Source organism: Grammomys surdaster, unplaced genomic scaffold (genome assembly GCF_004785775.1).
Source record: "Grammomys surdaster isolate TR1022 unplaced genomic scaffold, NIH_TR_1.0 126086, whole genome shotgun sequence".
Classification (NCBI taxonomy): Eukaryota; Metazoa; Chordata; class Mammalia; order Rodentia; family Muridae; genus Grammomys; species Grammomys surdaster.
The window spans coordinates 327,459-346,847 of NW_021620894.1; the positions used below are offsets into that span (position 1 = coordinate 327,459).

The 19,389-nt window shown below is 45.5% G+C and overlaps 1 protein-coding gene across 4 annotated transcripts in view; it reads right to left on the reverse strand.

Moving 5' to 3' along the window:
- The window catches only part of Pknox2 (PBX/knotted 1 homeobox 2), a 273,157-nt gene that overhangs the window by 24,240 nt on the left and 229,528 nt on the right, over positions 1-19,389 (reverse strand). For all 4 annotated transcript variants that reach the window (XM_028755806.1, XM_028755808.1, XM_028755810.1 and 1 more), the window contains one exon: positions 7,503-7,691. In XM_028755806.1, the coding sequence (XP_028611639.1) occupies positions 7,503-7,691 (189 nt within the window). The remainder of the gene's footprint in view (positions 1-7,502; positions 7,692-19,389) is intronic.

The following is a 19,389-nucleotide window of genomic DNA, read 5'->3' on the forward strand; positions in this document are numbered from 1 at the left end:
AGGCACACACACACACATAGACACATACACACACAGGCACACACACAGGCACACACAAACACACACAAACACAGGCACACACATATACACACACAGGCACACACACAGGCACACACATACACAGGCACTCACACACAGGCACACACATACACACACACAGGCACATACACACACACAGGCACTCACACACAGGCACATACATACACACACATCCATGCACATATGCACTCACACAATGGGGTAAAAAAAAAACTAAAGCATGATGAAAAAAAAATGATGGAAACGTTTCTCTTGGATGTATTTTTGAAACATTTGGAATTCTTATCTTACTAGGTTGCCCCTGAAACAGGGAGATACACTGGATGACCTTGAAAAAAATCCCTTGCATCTGAGGATTAAGAAAAAACAAAAACAAACAAACAAACAAACAAAAACCAATGATGGTCTGTCTCTAGGATTCCAGTGAGAGGATTAAGAGACAGGACCCAGATACAGGGCCCAGCAATCTTCCATCCTTGCCCTGGCCACTAGGGGTCTCTGTGGATCCACAGCCTCAGACCAGCTCAGCAACCCTTCCCAGATGGCTACCTCAATGACTTACTTGCCTGGCCTGAGGGGACAGTGAGATGCACTTCCGTGGGAAAGCTTGTCCCACCTGTCTAGGCTTGGGCATGGACAGTGCTCCTGACTCTTCCTCACTTCCCATCACCTTACACAGAGCACACAGAAAAGTTCTCTCTTGTGCAGATGTCTGTTGCCTTAGCTTGGGAATAGGTTTTTGAGGGAAAGAAGGCTGGCTCTTCCTCTAACACTATGCCTAGCACATTTTGGAGTGCGTGCTAGAAGCTTCATAGATCTGTGGTCCAAGTGGGTTGTACCCATGTCTAGGTGGTTGAGGAGGTTGTCTCTGTCCCCAGACACCCTTTCTGGCAGAGCCTTTCTGCTCTATGACAGCCAGAGTCCTGCCTTAGACCAAGAAGAGCTAGGTTTGCAAAAGCAAGGAAGCCAAGCACATATAAACAAACCTTCTAATCCTGTTCTGTTCCACTCCAGCTGGGGGCTTTGGCCTCAAGGGAAAGGCGGTCCAGGCCTGTGGGGACAAGCAGCAGCTGCTACTCTTAAGGAACATTCCTTCCCGGAAGGATAGGAGCTCTCAGGTTTCACCCGCAGGCCCTGCAGGAACTACATACTATCCCGACAGAAGTCACACAGCTCTATTCCTGTGATGGAATCAGACAGCACAAATCCACTTCTTGCCTCCTTGGTCAGGGGTGTTGCTTTCCTGTCTAAGTGTTGATGCTCCTGAGGTGGGCTACCTTCTTTTGTCACCACCTGATCTGAAAAGTCACAGGTCACATCCTCAAGATGATTCAGCATGGGACAGAAGTCCTAGGGCCTTGGCAAGATTGACTGAAGCATACTGCCTTCCACCTCCCCATCGATGACTTTGGAAAAGCAAAGCTTGCTGCGTGTCAGAGAGAAGCCTACCCTTATGAGGGAGAGATGGGTGGCTTCCTTTGGCTGTTGAGGAGTCTCAGAGCTAAGGGCTGGTTCCTTCATAGGCTGCGAAGCCCAGCAATCAGGATGTGCTCACTCCATACTTCCTTCCAGTCAGTTACCAAGTTCAAACTCATGCTCCATAGTAACCCTTTATGTCACCTTTAGTCTCTGCGTCCCTGGGTTACAGTCATCCCACGCCTAACCTGGGACCAGGGAGCTTGCTCTCCTTTCTATGTGTAACAGGATGTCACTATATTATACAAACACAGGGTCTATAGTAACCATACAGCCAGTCACTTTTCAGTGTGTGTGCGGTGTGGGGCTACTGTCTTTACTTCTCTTTTTTTCTCTTTCCTTGGGTGTCAAACGGATGACGTCCATCTGAAGTCTTGTGAGGAATAAATAAAATATTATACACAGATACTCAGTGCATACTATGTTTGTGACGGGGAGAGCTTGGTCTAATGTTTCTGGGGCTCCTTTCTTACCAGTTCATGTTGTAGGCCTAAAAGCTCAATTAATTTGTCCTGTAGTGTGTCTCCAGCACTGACCCTATTGCATCTACTCCTACTTCTCTTTAAAATATTCAGCAGTTGGCTATAATAGTCAACTTCAAAATATATCTCCACAGGGCTGGAAAAAAAAAAAAGACTTAGTGGTTCAGAGTACAAGCTGTTCTTCCAGAAGACCTAGGTTCAATTCTTAGCACCCACAGGCAGCCCTCAACTATCTATACCTCCAGGTCCAGAGGATCTAACAATATCTTTTGGCTTCTGTAAGTACTGTGGGTATGTGATACACAAGCATACATGCAGGCAAAACTATCACATAAAATAATTTTTTAAAAGAATAAACATTTTAAATATTCTTCCCATACTGTCATTTCCATTTCAAGGTCAAAGACTGTGTCATATCCATCTTTATGTTCTCGGAGCTCAGCAGGTTCCATGAATGTTTGAATGAATATATGATGCATGAATGAATGACTCTCTGTCCCCTTCTCTCTAGGGATTCTAAAAAAGCTATTCCCTAGCCTCTTCTCAGCCTTCTTTCTGCCCGGGGAACACTTATTTTTAAAGATGCTAATAGACCACTGAACTCTCCCAAGCCTGCCTGAAAGGCTGCCTCCCCCAGGAAGCCTGACCAATGAATCTGCAGCTTCTCCTACCCCTACAGGTAAAATCTTCCATCCTGAGATTTGTTCAATCTGTTTCGGGGCAGAAATGGATCTGGACATGAGCCCTGTGCTAGCTGGTCCTCAGGCCTGGCTTTCTGTTAAGAAAGAAGGATGATCTCAAACCACACGTGGTGTGCTCAGCCCAGGACCCCTTCTTTCAGCCTCCTTCCCCCTCCTTTCCTGTCTTTCTCAGCACTCCAGGCCCTGAACATCCTAGTCGGAATTCATCCTAGACTCATAGCTCACTCCCCCCTGGAATTAGGAGCTCCCCCTGAAATACTCACCTGGCTTCTCCCAGGACCCAAAACAGTAAAACAGCCCCAAATGGCTGGCAATGCAATGAGAACCGTGTCCTGGTCTCTGTACTAGAGCTAACTTTAAATCTCCATGGAGACAGAGGGATGATTTTTCAGATCAAATTAGCCCCAAGTGAAGCAAGAGTTGGGTTCTCTCTAGCGGGATGGTTTAGTTAGTGCTCTTGAAGGGCGGGAGAAGGACGGGAGAAGGACGGGAGAACCTAGAGCCGAGTCCAGAGTATATTTGTGGGGAAGCGACCCCTGCAGCAGGCCTGGGTGTAACATGGTTTGGAGCAAGACAGGGAGGTGGAAACAGTCCAAGTGTGCTGTGGTAGTTGAAGCCCTTGAGACTGCCCACTCCAACCCTCCACCCTCTGTGTGGTAAAAACACATCCCCACACCCCCACCTTGGTTTTACCCACTCAGAGAAAACTGACAAATAGAAATGGAAGACCAAGCTGGGAATGGGCCAAATCCCATAGAGCGAGCGGACTGCACGACATAGTGTCTGAGAATAGGGCTGTCAATTGGAAAACAAAAATGTCCTCCTCCTTTGCCTCACAAGGCATTGTGAACAGCACTCAGGGAAAGCCATGAGCCAGCAGTTTACAACAAAGCTGGCAGCCAGCTGGGATGCTAAGCTAGAGGATTGTGTTGGGAGGGGGCAACACCCCTCCTTAGGTCAGACTAGCACTTGGGGTAGCTATTTCAGGCTGGAGGGGATTAGGGTTGGAGCATGACGAATGAGCGAGCACACACACACACACACACACACACACGCGCACACACACTCCCCCATTACTCAGTTTCCTCTCCCAATGGTGGATCCTAAGATCTGCCACTTATATTAACTAAGCCTCTGGTTCTAGTCCTTAGGATGGTGAGGCACTCTTTCCTAAACGATCTCAGACATGACCTCATCCCTCATCCATACTGCTTCACAGAGACAGGGACAGGAACTTCACCGCCTCCGTCCGTACCCAGACTGTGCACAAGTTCACACTCATTTAAGTGGTAAGTCCTCCAAGCTGGAGCTCCTCCCCTTATCCGCCGCATCTGGTCTGAAAAGTCACAGAGCACATCCGTCCCAGGATGCTCAGCCTGGGGCAGAGTCCTAGGGCCTTGGCAGGGGTGATGAGCACACTGCCTTCAGTCCCCTGACAACCTTGGTAAAGTAGAGTTTGCTTCGTATCAGAGAGAAGCCCACCGGGATGAGGGAGAATTGGACCACTCGCATCCTCCGTAGGCTGAAAGGAAGTCCTAGAGCTGAGAGTCGGTTCCTTCGGAGGTTGCTAAGCCCCGCACGTGAGGCTAGTGCTCACTCTAGACTTTGTTTTCCATCTTCCAACATCTTGCTTCCTAGCCATTCACTTCTTTATTTCACTCACCATCTCTGTCACACCATGACCACTGTTCCTCCTCCTGCTTTCCTTCCACCCCAGGCTCACACTCTCTGCTTTCCCTGTCAGGATCTCGCTGTGTCTTTTTCTTCACAGCTCCCTTCACAGCCTCTCCCTGCCTCCCTCCTGTAGAATGCTACCCTCTCTTTCTTTCTCCTTTTCTCAGTCCTTTTATTTCCTCCTTCTCCCTTCCTGCAAAGCACCACCCCAACCCCAAGTTACTTCTTTCAACCGATGCCTACTGGCCCCAGGTCTTTCAGATGACATCGTGGTCACAGCTGGCACGCTAAGGCAACACTATTGAAGAGATGAGTCTATTTCAAGAGAGTATTAGCAAGTAGAAAGCATGGGTAGCTGTTTTTAGATATGTAATAGAGTGATTTGGTGGTTTCAAATATATAAAATGCTGTGTCAATGCAAACAACATGTGTTTTCTAGGAGCGGAAAGTAAGATACACAGTTTCTCATTTAATGTCCTTTGCAACATTTGCTGCTTTAATGATAAGCTAACAACTAAGAGAAGGAAGGACTTTTATAGAAGGGGGTCAGAGAGATCTCTGTCAGAGAGCAGCCTTGCCACTGCCCCTGCGAAAAGACTGGCTTGGCCTTGTAGAGAAGAAGGGTTCAGTATGGAGAGGTATCACTTCAATGTACAGGCATGGAAAAATGGTTGTGCTTCCTGGAGCAGTGTAACTCAGGAAGGGAAGCTGCAGCTACACCTGTGAGGTCTTGAATGTCAGGCAGTCAGACATGAAATCCCTGGTAGCAATAGGAGCTACAGACCACACAGGCTTCAGGAGGACAAATCTAGCAGCAGGAAACTAAGTAGAGCACAGGTGCAGAGCAGGACTGAGGGATGGCCAGGGAAGACAGGTGGGAAGGAGGTGGCGGCGGCAACCAGGGGAAGTGATGGGAACAAATTTGAGTTACATCAAATAGGGATATCTCACTATGTATTTTCTCCCACACTCTCCCCCACACCCCCATCCCCGCACCTCTAACCTACCCCCTTCCTTCACCTTTCTCTTGTCTTTGTTTTCTCCCAACTGCCTGAGTTTCTCTTTCTCTGAGATCAGAGCCTTTCTGCAAGGGCTACCCCTAGGGCCAGCCTCACTCTCAGGCAGGGATCTGAGGACGCCTCCTTCCTCAAAGCTCAGAGGCACAGGGTGGGCATGCCCCAGAGGTCTGGCTTTTGCAGTTCTAACACCTGGATCACCCAGTGCCTACATTCTTCCCTCCCCCCCCCCACAAACTCCACTTCCCTGCAAACCCCTGCTTGCTTCAGCATCTCTTGTCAACCTCAGACAGACCTCCAACCCTGAGGGGCCACTGTGGTTGCTGAGCCTCCGGTCCCTCCCTCCTTCCTTGCCTTTTTGCCCCACTACCTTGGTACACACCCCCTAACTCCAGAGCTCAAGGTAGAGTCGGAGGGCCCAGGAGGGGAAATCCAGGGCCTCTCCAAGGACCTGATTATTTCCAAAGACTTGTGCTAATTTTCTGATATGATCCTCACATCTCTGCGAGGCACTAAATCCTCATTACTTTTCCTGACCGATGCATTCTAATTAGATCAACACTTAAAAAAAAATTCACAATAGCCACAGGATGGCTTTCCATCTCATTAACTCCTCACTTATTATTTTCATGAAAATTACTGATAAAAATGTGCATCTCCATTTGGTGAGGCCTCGCAGCCTCCTCAGCTCCTATCTTACATCTCTCCCGTCACCGGGGCTGCGCAGCGTCGCCATGGTAACCCACAATAATAGAAACTAATAAATTACAAACGAGATGCTCGTTGAGCAATTATTGTCCTCTTTTATGCAAGTTTCTTGCTAATTTCGATCATAAGGGAAAGTACAATAAGACTCTGAAGGAATGAGTCTATTTCAAGAGAATATTAGCAAGCAGAAGCCAAGGCTGCTGTTCTTAGATCTATAATAAAGTGATTTGGTGATTTTAAGCAATACAAGGCGGAAATAAACTTCTTGCCCTGTGTCCTATGCCGTTCTTAGCATCAAGCCCCACAGAGATTGCAGTGAGCTGGACAGGTGCAATACTGAGTGAACCTGTGGAGGTGTGCGTGGGAGCCCACAATGTGGAAAGTGTGTCCCTCCCCTCACCTCTGTCAACCTGACATACCTAAGATGAAATGGTGCAGCCTTTCGGGTAGGCTTCACAGTACCTCCCATCTCTCACCCTTACCAAGTTAACCCATATCTCTATCCTTGTCTGTTAGGGATAGGAGAAAGGCTAACATGAGCCTCCTGAGGCATCTGTGCATGTGTTTTGGACTTCAGGAACTCAGTGAGAAGGAAACTAAGTTGTGAGCTTATAGCCTACGTTGATGTCAGCAAGTGCAGGGTACAGGAGTCATCAGGTAGCTCTCCGAGTTTGCGGATTTGGAGAACACATTCTGTCCTGGAGAGACATAGTGTAGAATAGGCACCATTTCCTAGGATGAGGGCAGCAGGGGAACCTTGGAAGGGCTTTGGTTGAGGTGACTTTCACAGTGGCCTTGAACCTTAGTGGGGCAGAGGTACCAGGTAGAGTACACAAATAGAGGATGAGCAAGGAGGAACAGTCCTGTGAAATCTGTCTTTATCCACTAGGCAGGCAGAATTTGAGGGAAGGACTAGTTTCCCTGGAGCCACTTAAGTGCCCTTCAGAAGAGACTGTCAGGAGGTCTATCCACCATCTGAAACTGTCTGCTAGGGAGGTAACTTTTCTCCTTTACAGACCATGGCTCACCTACTCACCATGTAATGGTAAATTTTGGGTAGGGAGCCAGGAATGTTTTTGGACACTGTCTATCTTAGATATGGTCATTTAGGGGGTGCTCATATTTTAGCAGGTGTGTGTCAATGTAAAATAGGGGACTGTGCCGGTTAGGTATGGTGGCTAAGACAGCAAGATGAAGGGTTTGAAGCCAGGCTTGGCTACATGCTAAGCTCCTGTCATAAACAAACAACTGAATAAACAAATAAGGACCTGTGTGGCCTAATGGAGAGAGGAGGGCCTCGTTGTAAAAGGATCTGATGATTCAAATTGCTTTGCCCAGGTCTCTGAGGTCCTTTAGACCTTTGTGCATGCCTGGTTGAGGAGATAAGGTCCATCCCTCTGTGTTACCTGTGAGTGAAGGTTTATGGAGGGCTGGTTGGGGGAGTAGGGTCCCCCGAGGTCATTCCTGAGCAGGTTATCGCTGTGCATCTTGGTTTTGAGGCAGGTGATGTAACGATTGCAAAAGTCCTTGCAGAGTTCATTGACTTTCTCCAGCTCGAGCAGGTGGATCCTCAGAACTTGGATTGCCTTCACCATCTGGGGAGAGGAAGAGCTGTAAGCCTAGGCGTCTCTATCACATGCCCCTCCCTGCCAAGCCCCCAGCCTCAGCAGAGAAGGAAAGTCCATCCTTCATGTAGTTCCTAGTTAGCATCCACATGGTTTAAACCTTCCATAAGACTCTGTTGATTATCTACTTGCTTTAAGCCCTCTGTTAGCACAGCTGTTCTGGAGACAGATGTTCCGAGATCAGCAGACTTTAGCAGTACAAGTCCAGATTCAAGTTCCAGGTTTGCCATGGATTATCTACATGGCCTCGGGCAACTAACTTACCCAACCTAAGCTTTCTATGCCCCCCTTAGTGTCTAATAAATGGGGACATTATACCCTCCCCAACAACTTTACAGGTGTGCTGAGGGATCATAGGAAAGGACCATGGCACACTATAAAGCATGAAGTACTAAACAAACACAAGGAAGACAAAGGTCAGAGTTTCTTGGAAACATCCCAGCGGTCAGACATGATCTATTCTTAAATTTATATTCTGTGTGCTTCATGTGATCTGAGCTGCCTTACTCTGATGATACCTGCTGACGGACTGGATAATCCAGTATGACTTAGCTGGGCGCTGGGTACCAACTGTCTGCTTTCCATGCCCTTTGGGTTACCATACAAGGAGACCTCTTCAAATGGACATCCCTGACTCTAACATGGCTTGATGCTCCTTAGCATATGGAGCCTTCTCCTTAGCTGTCATTGTTTTTATTGGGGTTTGTTTCATTTATATTATTTTATCAAGTTTGAAGACAGGGTTGTAAGTAGCCCAGGCTAGTCTCCTATTCAATATGTAGCTGAGGATGACCTTGAACCCATAATCCTCTTTCATCTACCTCTCAAGCACCCGGATAACAGGCATGTACCATCAAACCCAGCTTGCTGCTCTTATTATCATAAGAAGAAAATATATGGAAATCATGGAAAACACAGGATGCAAAAAAACAATTGTCTTTATCCAGTTACCCTAAAGGAAAAGCTTCAGTTTCCCCCTCATGTATCTCTAAACTTTTATTTATTTGTCTCTGTGTGTACATGTGCCATGATGCTCATGTGCAGGTCAGAGGACAACTTGAGGGAGTCAGGTCTCCCCCTCCACTATGTGAGTCCACGGGATCGAACTCAAGGTTGTCAGGCTTGGCAGAAAGTGCTTGGGCCTGTGGAGACATCTTGCTGATTTACATGCATTTATTTTAACCAATCTCCAAGAAACTTACACATACAATTTCGCTTTCTGGTTTTCCCTTAGCTCATCAAATATGCTTTTCTGAGTGTCAGAAGTGTTTTTTTTCTCTCTCTCTCTCTTTCTCTCTCTCTCTTCTGGATCGAGAGCTGTGAGAAGGCAGGGGTGACATTTAATTGGCTCACAGCATTACTTTATTTACATAGAATAAATATTGAATAGATGAGGCTTATTTTCAATTGTCACCGATGAGTCCATATGTATGCTTTATTTAACTAGTTTCCTGTTGCTGGCCACTTATAGTACATTCAAATGTTCAGTTTTATTTAGAAAAAAGTTACACAAGGAGGGTAGAGGACAAAATGGATCTAGCTCAGGGGTAGAACATTCACCTAAGCATTCATTAGGCCTTTGGTTTGGTCTACACACACACACACACACACACACACACACAGAGAGAGAGAGAGAGAGAGAGAGAGAGAGAGAGAGAGAGAGAGAGAATTGTCTAAGTGTCTAGATCCCATTTCTGCATTAGTTCCTTAGGACAAATTCACAAGAGCGATGGGGAAAGGTCTACGTATGTTGTTATGGATCGTGACAAATAAACCCGAATGGCTTTCTAACAGGGGCTTGTTCAAATGGTGCACGAATAACCAGACATCCATAAACGAGCAAACACAAACCCCTAAACCTTAATTTAAACTCCCTGCCTAATACAAAGATTAATTCAAATGGAGCAGAGACCTAAATATAAGACAAAAAACTGTAGCACTTTTAGAAAAAAGAAAACAGAGCCAGGCATGAGAGCACATGCCTTCAATCCTACCACTCAGAGACAGAGACAGGAGAATTTTTGAGTTCTAGACCAGTCTGGTCTACAGAGCAAGGTTTCAGATAGCCCACAGAGCAACCCTGTCTTAAAAAACAAAACAAAAAATATATAGAGAGGAACACAAACACACACACACACACACACACACACTCAGGGGTGGGGGAGGGAAAAGAAAAGAAAATCTTCGGATATATGGTTTAGCAAAGAAATCTTAGACTTGATACCAAAACTGTAATCCAGAAATGGAAAATGCTGTGCTTGCTAAAATTAAAAATGTTTGTTCTTAAAAAAGAAACTGCCAGGCATGGTGATGCATGTCTTTTATCCCAGCACTCTGGAGGCTGAGGCAGGCAGATAGATCTCTGTGAGTTCAAGACCAGCCTAGTTTACATAATGAGTTCCAGGATAACCGGGGATACAGAGAGAGAGACTGTCTAAAAACAAACAAACAGCCAGGCAGTGGTGGCTCACGCCTTTAATCCTAGCACTTGGGAGGCAGAGGCAGGCGGATTTCTGAGTTCGAGGCCAGCCTGGTCTACAGAGTGAGTTCCAGGACAGCCAGGGCTACACAGAGAAACCCTGTCTCGAAAAACAAACAAACAAAAAACCCACAAAAAACAAAAACAAAAACAAAAAAACAAAACCCCCAAAATCTGCAACAACAAAGAAGATCCTGTGAAGAAGATGAAAAGACTGTGGACTGGTAGCAAATATTTACAAACCACATATCGGACAAAGCTCTTGTACCTACAATATGTAAAGAGCTCTTAAAAGTAAATGGTAGAGTAACAAGCAATCTAGTTTTAGAACAAGGGCAAAAAAAAAAAAAAAACCGTGATCAGACCTTTTATTGAAAAGGATAAGTGTGCAATTAGCACACTGAAGGGTGTTCAACATCATTAGCCATTAGGGAGCTGCCAACTGAAACCACAGTGGGGTATCTTTGCACGGACATATGCACAGTTACAGTTAGAAATGGATGACACCAAATGCTGGCAGAACAACTGGACTCTAGATCACTGTGTGCTGTGTAGTCCCTGCAAACAGTGTGGCAACTCCTTACAGAAGAAAACATGCTTGCTGAGTGTTGTGCATGCTTTTAATATCAGTTGGGAGGTAGATGCAGGCAGGTCCCTGTGAGTTCAAGGCTCATCCTGGGTTATCTACTGAGTTTTAGGACAGCCAGTGCTACATAGAATCTGCCTCAAAAACAAGCAAACCAAACAAAACACCCAAACTAAGTATGTACTTATCCTGTGACCCAGAAGCTTGTGGGCATTTATTTCAGAGAAATAAAAATGTATGTTCTCTCTGTCTCTCTCTGTCTCTCTCTGTCTCTCTCTGTCTCCCTCTGTCACTCTGTCTCTGTCTCTTTCTGTCTCTGTCTCTCTCTGTCTCTCTGTCTCTCTGTCTCTCTCTCTTTCACACACACACACACACACACAAACACACACACACTCCTATACATGAACAGGTAGCTGTTCATGGTAGCTTTGTATCAAGTGGCCTCAAACTGGAAACAGATGAATGTATGAGGTAACTATGGTACATCCATGTCACAGACTACAACTTGGCAATAAAAACGAATGAACTATTAATACACTCAACAGCTTGGATGTATCACGGGGAATTATGTTATGAGAGAAAAACCAGCCTCAAAGTGATATATGCTAACAGCGCAGTGCCACTTACAGGACATAGCCACAGAGACGGGACAGATTAGATTGTTGAGATAGAATGAAGGAAAGAGGGAAGACCTGCTCTGTACCTTGACGATAACATGTTTGCATTCATCTAAATGTAACAACTCCACACAGAACATAACACACACGTATGCACACGCAAGTGAGTGTGGGAGAAAGTGACAAAATCTGGGTAAGGCTGGTAGGTTATTCCTGCCTGTGAAATTGTGCTCTGTGATGTAAAAAGGGCATCAGGAATCTCTCATACTGATTCTTACAGTTGCATGTACATTTATAATTATATCAAGATAGAATAAAAAACACCGGAGGAGTTACTGTGTCTCCACATCTGTGTATGTTGACATGGGCAGTGTGTGTGTGTGTTCTAACGACAGCCTCTTAGCTTTTTGGCAGCCTTATGATGCCCAGGGACAAGCTCAGACAATACAAAATGAAACAAGGTGGCTGAGGTAGTGGCTCAGTTGGTTAAGCGTTTGCTGGTTGGGTTTGATCACCAGGTCACATTCAAATAGCTGAGTGTCGTGTGTCAAGTAATAATAGTCGGTGATAGGGAGGGGAGGCAGGAGAACCCTCAGACGGCTGCCCAGCTCGACTGGTTGAATTAGCAAGCTTCAGGACAATAAGACACTCCGCCTCAAAATGTAAGATAGACACCTTCCGCATAACACCTGAGGTGGTCCTCTGGCCGCCATGTGCATGTACACCCATGTACACACACACACACAATTCACACTCCTCACACACTCACACACACTCACACAGACACACACTCACAGACATACACTCAGAGACTCTCTGGAGTGCCAAATGAGAATTTGGGGTCACAGACAGAAGCTCTACATAGGGCACCGTCACAAGGTCTCATCCTACGGATACCACTTCCATGAAGCTGGGACGGACAAACAAGGAGCAAGTGGTGATATTAGTCTACGTAGTCTGGACCAAAAGGAACTGGAAGAAGCCTGGTTCTTATCTACATTTTCTGTTTGGCTTCAGCCTGGAAGGTCTTGACTTACGCCTATTAGAATAATCAGCATACTATTGAGGTGCACAGCAGACATGAGTGGGTGGATTGACAGCAACACTGAAATACTCCTTACTGGCTGTCTGGCTCTGGGTTAAGCCTGTTCTATGCTCTGTCTTATTTCTTCTAGACAACCTCCTCTGCAGACAAGTCCTCTTAGTGCCCACATTTTATAGTGGAAGAAAATGAAGTTCACAGGCACTTTTCATTCCAAGGTCACACAGCTGGTAGGTAATACGCAGCCTCGTGACCTTATACCTGAGACCAAATTGCTTTGCCCTTCTATGGTGTCTCAAGAGTCGGGTATGATGAAAACAATGGTAGCATAAAGGGTGTGTGGCTCGGGGGGTAAGTGGAGGCCTAGAAGGTGAGGAGAGTATGCAGACACACTAGGACCTGTGGTGGCAGCCATCTTCCAGGCTGTGCCTGCCATTGGGAAACGACCTCACTGTCTTGGACTGTCACTTACGTTCCTTTAATGTGCTGATTAAGAAGTTCTTCCTTACACAGGACTCAAATCTCTCTCACCTTATGTAAAGGGCTTGCTCAGCCTTCTGTAACACCAAGGACATCTAGTACCTCCATCAACATAACCAGCTACTTTTAATCTCACCTATCTTGAATCAATTGCTCAACTGTCTTTGTCGAAACAAAACCAATTCTATCATTATTTTTCTTTTCTTTCTTCCCTCTCCCTTCCCATCCTTCATTCCTTTTTTCTCTCCTTCCTGTTTTTTTTCTTTTCTTTTTTCTCTCATCTTTTGTTAGCAAGACTATCCTATCCTGCTTAACTTTTGGATGAGGAGGGAATGCAGGGTATAGAACAAGGGCCTTTCACATGCTAGACAAATGATCTGTAACTGAGCTGTGTCCCCAGCTAAATTTTGCTTTTAAAAGTCAACATTTTAAAATAGTCTTTTTTTTTTTTAATTTTTTTTTTATTTTTTTATTTTATTTTTTTTTAATTTTATTTTATTTATGAGTACACTGTCGCTGTCTTCAGACACACCAGAAGAGGGCATCCAATCTCATTATGGATGGTTGTGAGCCACCATGTGGTTGCTGGGATTTGAACTCAGGACCTCTGGAAAAGCAGTCAGTGCTCTTAACCGCTGAGCCATCTCTCCAGCCCCTTTAAAATAGTCTTATGAATCAATACACACATACACATGCATGTATACATACATACATACCTTCTCCCAAACATGTCCCCCTATTCATTTGAGTATGTAACTAATATGCATTTATTAAACAAAATGGAAAACTACAGCTAAATTAAACAAAATACAAAGCAAATATATATTATACATGTTATACATAATATATACCATAGACCCAGAATTCTTAGCTCAAATCTAATACATGCACAGTGTGTTTTAACTAGTTCTGGTGTACAGGGGCCAGAAGCAGTCATATCCTGGGGTCTGATAAAGCACAGATGAAGGATTACTATTTTATGGGCTAAAAGAATTGGTTTAAAGATTTAAGAAGGCAGAGTAAATCATAATGGTACTCTGAGGCAATGAATATGTAGGACCTCTTCAATATTAGAGAAATAGATGTGTAATACTGAACACGAGGGTGGGGAAGGGAGACCGCATCAAGGCAGCAAGCCTGCAGTTCAGGGTCATGCAAACTAGAGCTGAGGCCAGACCCACCGTTTGCTCTCTTTAAGCCAGTGAACGGGTTCAGGATGTGGGTTTTTTTTTTCTTCTGAGCCTCAGTCTTCTAGTTTGTAAAATAGAGACAGAGAACCTTTCTAATCCACAAGATTTGTTAAGGACCAGCAGATAACAATGTGAAAATACTTTGTAAACCACGAAGAACCAAGTACATTTTTTTTTTCTTTCGTTTTCTCTGGTTTTGATGAGACAGGGTCTCGTGGAACCTAGGTGGCCTGGAACTGTCTGTGTAGCCAAGAATGATTTTGAACTTTGTATCCTTTTGCCTCTACTTCCCAAGGGCCCAAATACATATTTAAAACAAAACAAAACAAAACAAAACAAAAGAGCCTTCTTTGAATAATTTCTCACACTCCACTATCTTTCCTATGACTACCCTATTTGGCTACCGTAAGAGTGATTTCTGGGGTTCCCTCTATATTTACAGTAGGTGAAGCAGCCTCGATCCCATGTGTCTCATTTTGTTGTTTCGTCTCTAAGTGAAAATAAAATGTGATTTATTAAACTATTTTTCTCCCAAATGATCTGGATCATAGGAACTTACTCCACATCTCTCAGCTTATTAACAACGACCCTTCATTTGTTTTTGTTTTTGCTTTTAAAGATTTTAGTTTATTACTGAGTACGTGTATGTGTGTGTGTGTCAGTGTGAGGGTTTGAACATGGGAGTGCAGATGCCCACAGAGACCAAAAGAGGGTGCTGGATCTCCTGGAACTGGAATTACAGGTGGCTGTGAGCTGCCCAGTATGGGAGCCAGGAACCAAGCTCAGGTCCTCTAGAAGAGCAGTGAGTGCTTGTAACAGCTGAGCCATCTCTCCAGCCAGAATGCCACTAATTGAATGTCACCACCATGTGTAATGAGTGTGCCCTTAGTTCCCATTCCCCGGGTTTTAGTATGCCAGCTTCTCTCTCCCCATTCTGTTTCAAAATAAAGAATCTGCCTTCTTCCGAGATGGCCCTTTCAAAACAGCAAAATAAAATGCAGCTTCATATTGTAGTATCATATAATCACACACTCCTAGGAAAGTATCCAAGGCAAGGACAACTTATTTCCTAAAAAGCTGCACGCTGTGATGTCCTGAATTTATTATTTGTTACCTAGGCATTTTGGAGAAGTGGCTTAATCCTTATCTATGGAATTTATGATGATAATAGTATCTACAGTTTAAAATTGTTATGAATATCGAGTAAGAGCATGTTTGCAAATGTTTCTGGTATGTAACCTAGGTGTTTAATAAATGCCAAATCCTTGTCCTGATGCCACCACAATGGCCACACCAAACTTCAAGTTCTTTTCTAAATGGCTGCCCCTCTTGTAGGTCTTGGCCTCTTCGTTTGATGATGGTGACTCCTTGTCTCTCAAAACATCTGTGTACACAGCAGTTTACAGTTTGCGAAAGGCTTCTCTCTCCATTATCTTATCTGAGCCTCTTCACCTCAGGGATACAGGCAAGATTATCCATCACTCTGCTAAAGATAAGGGAACAGAAGCTCAGAGATCAGATAGCCTGCTCCATTTCTTGCCTTTGGGAGTGAGAGCCTTCCATTTTCTCTTTCTGCAGATTGGGAAGGTAGGTGCTCTTGTAGAGAAGAAGAAGTTTATACACACACATTTCTAAAGTGTGTGAGCTGACATTTCCTGTGGTTCACTGGTGCAGCCAAAGCTAAATCTAATGAAAACTGTTCTGACCCTGCATCAGCCTGGCTTGGCCAGTCGGGAGTGCCGGGTCACCAGCATAAAAAGAGGAACATGGAAGTCAGGGGCTGGAGGACTGCCAGACAGACGGGTATTTTATGGAAATGGCCACGCGTGGCAAGTTAAAGCACATTTGTGTCAAGGACTGGCACTTCCACGTGGTGGCATCAAAATTTGGAGAAGCAGTGAGGGACCGGAGGTCTCGGACTGAACTTCTCCAATTAGGCAACCTTTCTCCAAACCCAACTATGTAACTACTTGGCCACAGGATACTTAGTCCTTGATTTTTCTCTCTGCTAAATGAGGATAATGTCTTCCTGGCTGGGCTTGACTGAGAACCTGGGGAGTCCAGTGGGGAACTCAAGGAGACGGCTTTGGAGGCTGAGAGGTTTCTGTCTCCCTACTTTGAACATTTCTTCATCTCTGCATCTTCACTTCCTCAGCTATAAAATGAGATAATAGTAACACACTAGTCTTGGGGTGGTTGGAGCTCTCCCGGCACATGCAAGGTTCTACATTGACCTCAAACACCAGAAAATAAATAAAAAGGGACTCTTGGTTGTGCTGAGGACTGATGTGGTTAGAGAAGAACAAAAGCAAAGCCTGCCTGTCCTAGACATGTGTCAGAAGCCAGTGTGTGTGTGATATTTAAGAGCTGGAGCTGCATTTCACGGCTTCGTTCTCTTCTCTGTTTTGCCCGTGGTTGCTTGATCCCACGTGTTATCTCACTTCCTAAAATGAAGGCTATAGGGCTGGAGAGATGTTTCAGCTGGTTAAGCGCTTGTTGTACAAGCAGTAGGACTGGAGTTCTATTCTCAGCGCTCACATAAAAATGATGGACGGGGTGGCCTGCACTTGTAATCCCAGTGCTGGAGACAGGGGGTCCCTGGGACATTTTGGATAGCCAGTGTAGCATAATTGGTGAGCTCCAGGCTACCAGAGAGAAAACCTCAAACACAAACACACACACACACACACACACACACACACACACACACACACACACCAGAGTATATGAAAGAGAGAGACTGAGGTGGGGGAGTGGTCTGAGAATTGAAGCAAGTGCCTCCAGCAAAATGGGGATAATATGTTAATATTAATATTAAGCTTTGTGAGTTTTAAATTAGATAATAGATGCAAATAATTTAGGATAGCACCTGGTACCGGTAAGTGGTCTATAAATGTTAATTATCGTCAACATTGATACTCTCAATTCTTCTGCTGTTTCTGGTGTCTGTGAGGTTTTCGGCTCCCTTCTAGGCAAGAGCCTGGACTGGAGGGTGAGGTGAGTAACTCTCAGGTCAGGGCTGGCTGAGGTCTCTGTGGGCCTACAGCTCTGGGTTTGCTTCTTCATGTGACTCCTCACTCTTAGTCTCTGGCCTCCAGGCCTGCCTCTTCAGAGTAGGCCCAGGGGCCTGAGAGGCCCCATTTTGGAACTGGCTTTGCGGTCAGGCAGCTATAATCTGTCCCTGGAGCCACACCAGAGTCTCATTAAAACGTGCCCCATAAATGTTAAAAAATTTACACATAAAAAAATTCCATGCATGAAACTGAAACCGTACGTTTTACAGCCTTAGTTTGAAATCTCGCATAATATATAAAACCTTGGCCTTGCACCAGGGGCCTGTAAATCAGATTTTATAAAACAAAAAGCTTTTACCTTTCAAAGGGGTTTGGGGAACTTGCAAATTTTACAAACTTTACCAAGTGCCAGTCAGAAGCTGCCGGGCCCAGGGAGGGTGTCGGATCTGGAGGCCAGGTAAGAAAGAAGCATGGCGTAGGAATTGTAGTAGATCCCAGGGGGCTCACCAGGGATTCCTGATTAACCACCTGAGAGTAAGAAGGTGCCCCCCCCACTCCCACCCCCACTCCCAACCCTCACCCCCGTGGAACGGAAATGGATATGGGAAAGGTCCTAGTGGGGGCTCCGGGAAGACATATTGGTGTCATTCTCTTATGTGCAAGTGAGGGCTTTATTGTCACCAGGGAGAGGCGGAGTGCCAGTGGGAGAGGCACAAAATCAGGAGTCAAAGACCAAAGGGCCCTCTTCTGTGGACGTGAGGGTCTCTGTGTGTCAAAGGAGAAGAGAATAGACACCTTTCTAAGGTTGGGTTTCTAACCTCAACCTTTCTGTAATTACGCTTTCCTCCCAGTAGAGGCGCTGTGGAGCAACCAGCTTCCAGGATTCCCTCCCTCAGAAATCTCTAACTTGGATCCTCAGAAATTTGGGGCGGTACTGGGAGAGCTGACTCAGCTGTTTCCATGGAGATTTGTCTGGAAAAGCGGTTCTGGGAGACTGTGAGGAGCACGGGAGGGTGTGACAGGCAAAGAGCTACGAGGAGGGAAGAAAGAATAGTTAGGGGCTCCCCAAGAGGTGGGGAGAAAGCAGGGGGAGGGTCAAGAGAGAGGCTGGAGGAGGGTGTTCAGAGAGGACCTTCGGAGGGGCAAAGATTTGGGGGACCCAAGTGCCCTCCTGGCAATACTATCTATGAAAGTCAATATTCAAGGGCAAAGGAAAGCTGCCCTCACACACATATATATAAAAAATAAATCTCTCAATTATCTCAGCTCATTTGCTTGGGGTCCCTCATTTTATGTCCCTGCTTGGCTGCGCAGTATATCTGTCCGGAGAAAGAGTTACAGTCCGTTGGGCTACGTGTGCCGGGTTGTAAAAAATACAGATGCCAAATTAACTGGCTGTGGCACTCGGCAGCTGATTGAGCTGGTAATAACGGGATCTGACCTTTTTCTAATTTCTAATTATGTGCATCTCGGCTGTGCCGGTGACATGATTCTTGTCCTAATGATGGCTCCTGTGCTTGGCCTCTGCGTCTCCTCCTTTTGACATAGGGCTAGGAGCCAGTGGCAAAGGGCACTGTTGGACTCCCCTATCCTATCCTAAGAGTTTTTGGCTCCTGACGGTATTGTGTCTTTGGCAGCCAGGAGGCAAGGCTAGATCTAGAACACCATACCACATTGAGGTGAATTGTCAGATGCAAAGTATTTTTAAGCGCCAAGTCTATGAGCCATCTTGTCAATTTATCTCAGTCACAAGAGATAAGTATAGTCAGCTGTATAGATGAGGAAACTGAGCACCAAGGGGTTCGGTCATCAAGGTCACACACACACACACACAAAATAATGATGATGTAAGAGTCATTACATGTGTGCACACATATAGTTACTCTCAACCGAGCATAGCCCGACTTTTCGAAAGAGCTATCTCCCTGTTCCATGGCTGCCTGAGGCCAAATTGTGGAGTCTTCTAATTCCAACTAGCTGAGGAACAGGGCAGGGCTAAGTTGGCCTGGCCCTCCACCAGCTGGAGGACCAGCACGATGGAATCTTAGAGACTTCAGCCAGGGTTCTATGCCTGCTCGGGAAGATAGAGAGCCAGGCATGAGCAGAGGTAGACTTGGGAGCTTCCACTAATATTCCTGGCAGCCAGTAAGTACTTCTTCCTGCTCCCACTTTTAAATCATCACAAACCTCCAGGCCAGCGTGGGTTCTCCTGGTGGCTATCTTAGACTCCACAAAGTACTGAACTGGACACCAAGAGCTT